The sequence below is a fragment of the Hippoglossus hippoglossus genome, chromosome 16 (assembly GCF_009819705.1).
Source record: "Hippoglossus hippoglossus isolate fHipHip1 chromosome 16, fHipHip1.pri, whole genome shotgun sequence".
Taxonomy (NCBI): Eukaryota; Metazoa; Chordata; class Actinopteri; order Pleuronectiformes; family Pleuronectidae; genus Hippoglossus; species Hippoglossus hippoglossus.
In genome coordinates this window covers 9044213-9055709 of record NC_047166.1, presented here as the reverse complement: position 1 = coordinate 9055709, position 11497 = coordinate 9044213, and the positions used below count along the sequence as shown (strand labels likewise).

The 11497-nt window shown below is 41.4% G+C and overlaps 1 protein-coding gene across 2 annotated transcripts; it reads left to right on the top strand.

The window, feature by feature from the left end:
• Positions 1-446: 446 nt before the first annotated feature.
• Positions 447-11095, top strand: usp5 (ubiquitin specific peptidase 5 (isopeptidase T)). Of its 2 annotated transcripts, none has more exons than XM_034611033.1 (20): positions 447-750; positions 1292-1420; positions 1561-1627; positions 1730-1857; positions 2170-2315; positions 2675-2859; positions 3288-3382; positions 4429-4622; positions 4799-4870; positions 5150-5237; positions 5334-5459; positions 5549-5702; positions 6660-6822; positions 6911-6999; positions 7477-7605; positions 8065-8208; positions 8377-8519; positions 9324-9471; positions 9690-9774; positions 10346-11095. In XM_034611033.1, exons 1-20 carry the CDS (start codon positions 643-645, stop codon positions 10437-10439), a joined length of 2487 nt encoding a protein of 828 aa, XP_034466924.1. In that variant the 5' UTR covers positions 447-642; the 3' UTR covers positions 10440-11095. The 2 variants fall into 2 exon arrangements, with proteins under 2 accessions (XP_034466924.1, XP_034466923.1); XM_034611032.1 differs by having other exon boundaries at positions 486-750; positions 7477-7662.
• The last annotated feature ends 402 nt before the right edge of the window (positions 11096-11497 follow it).

Below are 11497 nucleotides of genomic sequence, written 5' to 3'. Positions count from 1 at the left end.
TCATCTAGATTCCCCATAGAATTCATAAAAACTTAATCAAATACACCATTTGCATAGGGCAGTAGTTCACAAATGGGCGTGGAGACAAATCTTAGAGGAAGAGTTTGGATAACGATAAAAATGATTTACAAAAAAATATATATTTTACAAAATTGTAGTTGTTTTTAGGCATGAAAGGTTCCTCCCGTTTGAAGGCAGAATGGTACGAGTTAACATTTAAAGTATCAAGAAATATCAGATAACTGTAGAGGAGAAGAACAAGGGGCATACAATAGAAATAAACACATACAATATCAGAGCCTCAAAATTGTGCTGGTAAATAGAATAAGTTATATTCAATACATGCAGGTGAACAAGTTTAATGTATTGATTAATCGACGATCCATATGTGTTGTTAACCAATGACTTAGCTTTAATAGATGGGAGAGTTGTTGTGTTCTAAATCTCGACGGGTGCAGTTACTCTACACATTACGGTATCCAGCAGGCAGCGGAGTTCAATCGGCCTTTCGTTCAACACCAGGCAGCGTCTCATGATTCATTCAGCCGAACACACGCACCAGAACACGGGCTAGACACTCTTCCGAGCCGGGGAATCCAGAGGCCGGGGGTCCACACTCAAGGCACAACCAGCTACTTCGTCATGGCGGAAGTTGGGGACGTTCTGATGTCGGTTTTGTCCACAATTCGGGTTCCGAAGCCCGGGGACCGCGTCCACAAAGACGAATGCGCCTTGTCATTTTCCTCGCCGGTGAGCCATCTTCTCCGCTTCAACCACAACGTCAGCCTCCAAACTGTGCTTTCATTTCCCTCCCCCCCCCCCTGCCTCCCTGCGTCTCCCGTGTTTGTCCCTTCTGACGTCGTGTCTGCGCTGCTCCACTTTAAAGCTCCGGCTTCCTTCATATTTCTGTTGTGGCTAACTAGCAAGCTAGCGCCAAGCTAAGCTAATAACGCACTGTAACGGAAACGTAGCTGCGTTAGCTTGTTAGCTAGCCGTGTCAGTGTAAGTGGGTATGCTGTCAAACTAGCTAGCAAGCTGACTTGGGTGTTTTTATGGACACATCGGTTGAGGGTCTGCTCATTTTCTTTTCATACAATGTAGCACATATGCATCCCAGTGTTTCCAGCTGAAGTTCCCAGTATTAAACCAGTGTTTAGCTGAAATGCAGCTGTTAGCTTGTTTGCTTATGTGTAGCAGCTGATGCTGTGACATATTTTTTTTGTGGTGTCACGCTGGAGTGAGAAAGGAACAGGTTTGTGATTTTTGACCATTGCCTGTGTCTTCTTTACAGGAGAGCGATGGAGGCCTGTATGTGTGCATGAACAGTTTCCTGGGCTTCGGGAGTCAGTATGTGGACAGGCACCATGCTCGCTCCGGCCAGAGGGCTTACCTGCACATCACCCGGATTCGCAAAGCTAAGGTGGATTCCTCAAGACCGTGGCCGACTCCTCGTCCCCCACTGACACCCATTTAAAATCAATGTTTTGCATCAGAATGATCTCTTTTCATTTCCAGCGAACAAATCCCAACACCCACTGACATCCTATGTTATTCTCACAGAAGGAAGAGGATGTCAACTCAGGATCTGGACACCCGCCCAAGAAAAAGCCCACCAGATTGGCCATAGGTGAGCACGTGAAAGAGTATTGATGCAAACAGGTAATATCCAGCTGTCCTGTTTCCAAAGCTGACCCATGTCTACCTCCCCTCTTGTTTCTGGCGTGTCCAGGTATCGAAGGAGGTTTTGATGTGGAGCAGGAGCTGTATGAGGAGGATGTAAAGGTGGTCATTTTACCTGACCGACAGGAAGTGACATCAGAGGGCCTTACAACCATGCCTGACGTTGTGAAAGAGCGGGTGAGATATCTTGTGTGTTACCTGGCAAGAGAAATCATTCTGTTAAGGTTCTGTCATGTTTATGTGGCAATATAGTACTTGTTAGATTTGATGCCTATAGGACATAGCACAGGGGCTTGATGCAAACATAAACAATCTTCAGAGATCTTTGGCAAGTTAGCCTTCATACAGCATGTAGTAGATATATCACTTAATAGCACAGGGATCCACAATGTGTGCAATAAACTTTGTTACCATCAGTAATCAAGTAGTTAAGGAGTTTAATCGTGAGTGTTTAGGTCTAATTTGTTGATACATTTTCTGTCCCTTAAGGTGTCCCTGTCAATGACGGGTATCATGGCAGCTGACTCAGTGTCTCACACATTACAAGTTCAACAGTGGGATGGAGAGGTGAGACAGGAGTCGAGGTATGCTGTTGACCTTAAACAGCTGGATAACGGAGTCAAGATTCCTCCCAGGTGAGAAGAACTGTTCCTTAAGTAAACCTACAGTACACTTCCTTTTAAACAAAACTGCTCCTGTATTTCCCTCAAATAGGATAAAATTAATTCTGCATATACAGTAGCTGTCTTGTAATAACCCTGGTATTTACACATGTTCTATTGAAGTTAGCAAAGAGACAATCCGGATCCATGATTGCATTAGTTTATAAATCCTGTTGATCCTATGATACACATTTAAGATGGAAATATCTGTTCAGTTTCATAATTTGGAAACTCAGGATCTTGGAGAGCTGTGTCTGCAAGAGTAACACATTTTATTTCAGTTCGACACTCGTGAAATTACTCTCACGTTATTCTTCTTTTCATCATTTTAGTGGCTGGCGGTGTGAGGTCTGTGACCTCCAGGAGAATATTTGGATGAACCTGACAGACGGCAAGTTGCTGTGTGGTCGTAGATATTTTGATGGCTCTGGGGGAAACAACCACGCCCTTCTTTACTTCCAGGAGACAGGATACCCAATTGCTGTCAAACTCGGCACCATCACTCCCGATGGAGCAGGTAAATGGATTGCACGACACTGATATAACTGTTACATATCAAGGACATAATGTTTGCCCTGGTGAGTCTCCATGAGTATTTAATCTTGACCTGTATGGAGAAGGGATGCTGCAATTTAGTTGTATTAACAATTGTATGATTTCTTGATATACACAAAAAGCGCAGTCAGAGCGGTGTGTGTTAGTGTATGTGCACCCATGAGTCCATGTCTATGTTGCAAGTCTTGGTTATATGCTGGAAATTCAGATGTGAAAGTACATCGAGGCAAATTAAATTGAACATATATTTAATACTCCCACTATGAATAATAATACAAATGTAGAATAGCGATAGGAAAACAGGGCTATCTCCACAACCCTAGTAGTTGTTAGTATTTTGTAGTATATTAAGCATAAATTGACTGATAACACAATGTTTTGTATGTCCAGATGTGTATTCCTATGATGAGGATGACATGGTATTGGATTCCAAGTTACCAGAGCACCTTGCACACTTTGGCATCAACATGATGACCATGGAGAAGGTAACTTCTTACAGTTTTAAGTTGAAACATATGTTACTTTGTTTTATTTATCTCTCGTTTAACATTGTATCAAATCTGTGATTTGGTTTATCGGACCCCGTACTTATAGATGAACGTTTTTAGCCGTGTGTTTTACATTCAGTCAGAGATACTGTTTTTTTCCCCCTGTTGGCGGACATCTACACAGTTGTTGCTGGCTCTGCCTTAGAGAGCAGACATTGATTATATAGTATTACTTGATTAAATTGGGGGTTCGAGTTGTGGTTTCGACAACTGCTCATCTAAAACCCTTCAAAGTCGACACTGCACCTCCTTGGTCTCAGAATCACACCCACCAATTTTGAAGTTGATCAGTTGAACGTATGTAAAGAAAATTGTAGGACAGATGGACCAAAAGAAGAGATTTTTGGATTTATTTCTAGGAAGCAACACACTGACATCTTTTTAACAAAAAACATGTTATTAGTTATAATTGGCCAACTTTTCTTTTTCTTGGTTGTACACTTTTAATTAATATAACATTGTTTAGCTATTTTACACTATTATTACTGATGAGCTACAATACAAATCACATGTCTCCCCGTTGGCTTGACTTTGATGCCATACACATCATCATATCTACCTAATTTCCCCAGTTTCAGATAATTTCCTCCACACCTGTTTCTTCGTTGTTTTCCTGCTACCATTACTTTTGTGCCATCTGCTTCTCCTTATGCAGTCTACACAGAAGCTCTATGATCTCTGTGGCGTTCACTGTGTACTGTAATGTTATTTCTCGTCTTGCTAATGTATTGCAGCACGGGCCTAATGATATTGCACTGACGGGGGGTGGAGGAGTTATGCTTCAATGGAGCGATGGAAAAAGTGCAGCACTAAGTGCAGTGTTGATGTATTTTCTTGCTCGTCTGTTTGTTGTCATCACTTCTTCATTTTGGCAAATTTTTCTCATCATTCTCAAAACATTGTGGGGATGCTGCAGCAAAGATTTGATTTGCTTGTACCTTGCATCCTGCTTTTTCTGATACAATTGACTGCCCTGTTCTCAGACTGAGCGGACTATGACAGAGCTGGAGATTGCAGTGAACCAGCGTGTGGGAGAGTGGGAGGTGATCCAGGAGTCAGGGACCACCCTACGTCCCCTGTTCGGCCCCGGCCTGACTGGCATGAAGAACCTGGGCAACAGCTGCTACCTCAACTCTGTCATGCAAGTGCTCTTCACTGTCCCAGACTTCCAGAGCAAGTCAGTACCCTATATACACTTTGTCAATGCTTCAATATTCATGATTACAGCAGTAGAGGTGAATAAGTTATTGCTCATGTCTTGGATTTAGCTCTCAACTTTGAAATGTTTCAATCCAGCATTAACTCTAAATTACTGAATGCAAAGAATTGGGTTCACATGTTGATGTCTTCCAGGTACGTGTCCAACATTGACAAGATCATCGATGAAGCTCCTAGTGACCCCACCCAGGACTTCAAAACCCAAGTGTGAGTCTCCTAACTTGGCTCCTGAATTTATACGATAAGCTCTTTTATTACCACTACCTCTGTTTGCTTGTCCTGTGGTAAAGCTCTGGAGTCTACTTCAGAATTACTTTTGTAGTGATACAGAAACTTGAGTGAAAGTCTTCTCTTCCCAATTGGCATTCCAACATGTTACTTGAAAGCCAAAAATACATTCAGATCTATTTTCAAATCCTCCTCCTGTGTAAGACTTTGGTATATTGTTGGATGTGCAGTGATGTCAACTTTGTTTGTTTATCTCAGAGCCAAGCTCGGGTATGGACTGTTGTCAGGAGAGTACTGCAAACCAGCACCAGACCCTGGAGATGAAAACGGTGCATCTGAACCCAGGGTAAAAGGAGATTTACATTCAGAAATTAGTGAGAATGCAGTTTACCTAAAAGCTCTCACCATTGGAAGAATCTGACTGTTCATGCTTTCTTTGCAGGGAGACCAAATTGGCATAGCACCCCGAATGTTTAAAGCACTTGTTGGACGGGGCCACCCAGAGTTCTCCACCAATCGTCAACAGGATGCTCAGGAGTTTTTATTGCACTTCATAAACATGGTGGAGGTAAAGTAGCAGTCTGCCGTTGCTTCTGTTGTTTTTCTGCTTCTATTATCACTCTCCTCTCTTATTGCAGTGTTTCTTTTGACCCACAGAGAAACTGTCGCTCCGGGCCTAACCCATCTGAGGCCTTCAGGTTCCTGGTGGAGGAGAGGATCGTGTGTGAGCAATCACAGAAAGCCAAGTACACACAGCGGGTAGATTACATCGTTCAGCTTCCTGTGCCCATGGACCAGGCTACCAACACAGGTGATGGGCTAATGGAATACACTCTCCAGATCTACACATGATGAGTAATATCCACTGTGTTGTGGGGTGCAGAGGCAAAGGCTAGCATTGGTTTACATCACCAACATGTGCCAGGCTGCAGGAAGGTGCCCAGATGCCATTAAAGATGATTTGTGGATAATTAATTTTAGTTTAATTCGCAGTGTAATAAAGAAATCAATTATCCTGATAAGAAATGGTCATTTTAGGACACATTATGCACAGCTGTCCTCTCATTCGTTGCATATTGAAAGATCACGACCAATGTTAAATTTTAAACTGACTGGCATTTGGGTCCAGCAGTAAAGCATAAAATCCAAATGGCACTGAATACCCAAGATAGAGCAATGACCAGGTTAAGCATCCCTTCACTTTTCCTGCAGGAAAGCTGTTGCTCATTCCAAAGCCACTGATCATATGTTAAGAGCGTCAAAGTCAAATCATTGACCAGATCCACTTTGTTGCATCTTTTAATCAGCTATAAAAACCAGAGATGATATTATTTGCAGTAATTGTTTAGGCTGTTACCTATATTTGAAAAGTAAGTAAGGATAAGTTAAAAACATTTATTGAGTGGCACATGTTGGAATGATGAACTTGTCAGTGCTTTAGTGTGGGCCACCTCAACCTATCTCTAGTATTTCTACACTGAAATTGTAATGATAAACTGATTTATTCTCTTTAAAGCTAATATGAGCTGATATGTCAGCCTGGTCAGTTTCAGTCTAACTCTTATTTGAAGTGTAATGTATAATTTTAGGGATTAAACAATAAGGTAATCAGATAATGCCATAGTTTGAGTGATATTTGATCCCCTGTGACCAAAAAAATACATCCTGCATTTGTATCTTGTGTAATGTTATTATTTCTTGAAGAATCTTGTTTAATGACTCATGTGTCTTTCAATTGTTTTTCAAACTTTGTTTATTGTTGTTACAGAAGAGCTTCAGGAGGCAGAGCGCCGGCGTGAGGAGGGGGACTCATCCGCCCCGACAGTGCGCGCACAAATCCCATTCACATCTTGCATGGCAGCCCTCAGTGAACCAGAGATCCTCACAGACTTCTGGAGCTCAGCTGTTCAAGCCAAAACTACTGCTACCAAGTATGAAAAGTTATGCCCATTCACAGCATGAAAGAGATTATCAAATCTTACAATGAATTTATTAACATCAGCTTTTGTTTCTTTTCAGAACAACCCGCTTTGCCTCTTTCCCCGACCACCTGGTTATCCAGATTAAGAAGTTTACCTTTGGCCTTGACTGGGTACCCAAGAAACTGGGTAATCAGTTTGTTGCAGAGATGTTTAGTTTCCTTACTGTATGTACATTTGTGTATTCTTGACAGAGATGGAAATCTGCTCACTGAGACAAACTAGGCCTCAGTAGAGTCTGGAGACCCTGGAAACATATTTAAACAAATGAATCACATACATAAGTTTGTGTTCTAAAACAATAACCTGGTGGGCTTCATGGTTTCTAGTTACAAAGCAAAGTCACTATGATGTCACCCCCATTATCATCATCACTACAGCAAGTGCAGTTTAGAATAAATGGGAGGTGAGGAGCAGGGGTCTCAACAACCGATGGTTGGTTTGTTTTGTGCTCAGATGGTAATTTAATTCTCTTCTTCAATTAAATATCTTCCTATTGCCATTATACTGGCAACAAATAAAAAAAAATTGTTTTCCAAATCCCAGGAGCTTTTTATGGTTGAATTGCAGAGGTGTGATTTTAATTTTGTTCTCCCCTCCATGCAGACGTGAGTATAGACGTTCCTGACACTCTGGACCTGAGCGCACTACATGCCATTGGCCAGCAGCCGGGGGAGGAGCTTCTACCAGAGGTGGCCCCGCCCTCACTTGTGACCCCTGATATGGAGGTTAAAGGTATCCTGGGTTTCCATGGCAACGAGGAGGACGACTCGCTCTACTCCCCACTGCTGTGTCAGTCTGTCTGTCATTTCTGCTCTTTTACTCCTTCCTCTGTGACGCTCTTATTTGTCCACCCTTGTTTCCTACTTTTCTTTTCTGCCTTTTCTGTTTTGTCGAGTCCGTCCGTTGCCATTCATTTTTTTTTTACTTTTGTGTCATGTGAAGTGGTTTTTGTTGCATTTAAATTAAAGAAGTCATATTTTCATGGTTTTCTTTTAGTAGTTCTATATGATTTTGTTTCCAATATTTTCTTTATACCATATTTTTTTGCCTTTTTGTTCTTTTAACTTCTGTTCATATTGAGGAAGTGCTCAGGAAACAAGAGCAACAATTATTGTATTTCTATGAAAACAAACCAAATACATTTTCCAAAAATGGATCCAAGTAATTCAACTGTTTCCTCCCAACCCTCAGCTCCAGTTCTTGATGACTCCACTGTGTCCCAGTTATGTGAAATGGGATTCCCTCTGGAGGCCTGCAGGAAAGCAGTGTACTACACTGGGAACACTGGAATTGATGCTGCCATGAATTGGATCATGGGCCATATGGATGACCCAGGTGTGTAGTAGTAATAATAATAATAATAATAACTATCATTTTATATGGTGCTTTTCAAGAGACCCAAGGACGCTTTACATGTGTAGAGCAATGGGAATTCACCAGTAAGCAAATCATCAGTCTGACGGCTCCTCTCAGTTCTCATGTACTCTTTCTGATTGGCTACAGACTTCTCGGCCCCCCTGGTGTTGCCAGGCTGCAGCTCCGGCGCCGGCACCACTCCCACAGAGAGCCTCTCCGAGGAGCACCTGGCAACCATCGTCTCCATGGGCTTCAGCCGAGACCAGGCAACCAAAGCACTCCGAGCCACGGTGAGAATCGAACTCCGTCCAGCTCGAGATGAGGTTTTTACTAATTTCACAGGCCGCTAGACTCAAAGTAGAACTGGGCCAATACAGGCACAGCTGCCTTCTTTGAATTCAGTCAGCAATGAAGCCAAGTTTTTGTCTTTCTTGTAGAAAGTACCCCAAGATTGTTTTTATACCTCAACAAAATGAGTCACAGGATTTAACTTAAAGCTGCATTAGGCTTCACTGTCTCACAAATACTGGCAAGTATGTCTTTTAGTTACTACGTCTTCAGGAATGTTGTGGTTGTGAGGAAATATTTCTTATGTGGATGTATTATTAAAAACCTTGGCTACCACAGTTTTGCCTACATATCCAAATGAAACGGCCAGAGATTAGTTAGTGGGCAAAAGTTGAGAAGCACTAGGTGAATTACATCAAATTTCCATACGACTTTTACTAAAACAGAAAACAAAAACATAAATTTAGGTTAGTTAAATGTAGTTTTTGACCATTAGACTCTAATCAGGATCTATATCTTGCCACGGGAAGTAGTTAGAGCCGCCTGCTGTTATATTATATTGACATCGTTAAACATTTGGCTCCTTATAAAAGTAGAGTATCACAGTATTTTTGAATTATGTATTCAAGTATCACAACCCCAATAAACATAAATGCAGCTTCCACTTTATGTGTCAAAATTAGTACCATCCATTTGATGTATTTTGCAGTGTGTCCTCTAGCTCATATAATATTGTACTTAAACAGTACACATACTGATTATAGATTTGCTGTTTCTATCTTTCCCAACTGGTGTTTGTTTGTCAGAGTAATGTTCTGGAACGTGCAGTGGACTGGATCTTCTCGCACCTGGATGACCTGGAGTCCATGGATGTGTCTGAAGGAGGCCGCTCGGCTGCAGAGAGCGAGGGCAGGGAACCGCCTCCTGGGCCTCGAGTCAGAGACGGACCAGGAAGTGAGTCTAAGAGAGAGGGATGAGAGGCCGAGGCATTCAGAACAGTCATTACCTCAGATTGTGTCCTCACAAATTACTTGCAGAGATGAAATATGAAATGTTGACATCTTAAGTCTTATGTTCTTTCAGCAATCATATTTTAATGTGATACTTTTGATTATATGTATCCATCAAATCTATTTTATAATAAGGATTGAACTTGTGTTTTGTTTGTCCAGAGTACGAGCTGTTTGCATTCATCAGTCACATGGGGACGAGCACAATGTGCGGCCACTACGTCTGTCACATCAAGAAGGATCAGCAGTGAGTTTGGGTTTTTCACTCTTGTTTCTAACTTACAGGGACATTTTAGTCTTTCAAGGCATCAAAATGTCATTTTTATAAAATTCAAAGGAAAAAGTTAACAAGAAAATCTGTATCAGACTGAGAAAATTAAAAAAATTGCATTTATATTTACATGTTTTCCAGAGGCAACAAAAATACAAATGAATCACAGTCTAAGAAATGATATGCTTTTATGTTCTCAAACCATTTATCTGTCATGATGGAGGAAATGTCTTTAAAGAGTCATATTGACATATTATGTAGCAGGTGTCACGGTTCCTCACCAGGGGGCAGCATACTCCAGGTCTGGTTTGAACAATAAAGCTTTTCATAGCTGTGATGTCAACACAATGTTAATGGTTTTAAATATACTTTGGAAATCTGTTTTATAATTGGATAGTAGAAGTTTTCCTGTCTGTACCAGTGGATCATTCTCTGAACACTGAAAAATACCTTAATATTTTATCTGTTATTATGGTTTTAGTTATTTGGTAACAGCAGGTGTTAGCAGACGACTCTTTGTGAACTTTGTATCCTCTGTGTTTGTTAGGTGGGTCATCTTCAATGATCAGAAGGTGTGTGCTTCAGAGAAACCTCCCAAAGACCTGGGATACCTCTACTTCTACCGGAGGGTGGCGGACTGAGACAACGGAGCCATTTGCTTGGAGTGAGGGAGGAGAACTGTGGACGCTAACACAAACGCAACAACAACAACACATCATGAAAGGTCGCATCCCCACCAAGCTCAAATGCTTTGGCACGCTTCAAAATGACAAAACATGTAAATAAATCTCTCCGATTGCATATATACACAGTCAAATCAATTGGTGCAGATGTACAGATGAGGTGTTTGGGGTTGGGGGACGAACCGGGGGCCTGTTCAAAGAGCAGGGTCACTTTACTTATCTGGAAAACTTTTCTGATTGAAACTGAGATCTGTTAAAAGACGTTTTCTCAGCAAATGCATCCAGATAATTCAGGAAACCTGCTTCACGGAACAAGTCCATCCACTCTTTATTAGTAAGTTTTCTTAACTTTCACATGAATCCATTTCCTGTTGATTTCTACTGCCGTCAGTAGTCACTGCCCCTCCCCGTCAAATTACTGCCTCCACCCTCCTCTTTTATTGGACTGTTGCAGCTTGGTCTCGCATTCGCGGCCGTGCACCACCTCCTCCTCCTCCTCTTCCTCTTCCTCCTCAGCCTTATTCAGTGAGGATGTTAAAACAGTTCCACTACAATAACAAGAGGAAATGTCCGAAAATCAAACATTAAAGAAGAAAAAGCTCAAATGTGTGTTACAAAAACTAAATAATAAAAAAAGTCAAAACACCAAATCAACTTGTTTTTTGTTAAAGGTTTGGTGAGGGTGATACCTGAGTGTTTTTTGTGCGGTTTTTATTTTGCAAACATCCTTTGTTATTTCTGCTGTGACAAATAAAGAATTGTCTTTCTGTCATGTGGCCTTTTTCTTTTTGTCTACTGCCTATTCTCACTTCTTTTGATTTCGACACCAAAACTAAATATTCATTCTTGGCTGCAAATCATGATACCAGTATATATTGTTTGTTAAATTAATCTACCGTCTCCTTGTGTCATTATTTATACACAAGTTAGTTTAAGCTGCTTCACAAAACCTGTCTCTGCTTCACAAAGCTGCAGTTTCCAGAATCCCAGACCTAGTTTTTGCAGACGTGAAGAGC

What these genes read in the sequence shown, in the direction of transcription:
- usp5 (XM_034611032.1), top strand. Translation starts at nt 643, where the DNA reads ATGGCGGAAGTTGGGGACGTTCTGATGTCGGTTTTGTCCACAATTCGG. An exon ending in GCCAAAACTACTGCTACCAA is followed by an intron (nt 6,823 to 6,910) that starts GTATGAAAAGTT and finishes GTTTCTTTTCAG; the next exon opens with AACAACCCGCTTTGCCTCTT. An exon ending in CTGGGTACCCAAGAAACTGG is followed by an intron (nt 7,000 to 7,476) that starts GTAATCAGTTTG and finishes CCCTCCATGCAG; the next exon opens with ACGTGAGTATAGACGTTCCT.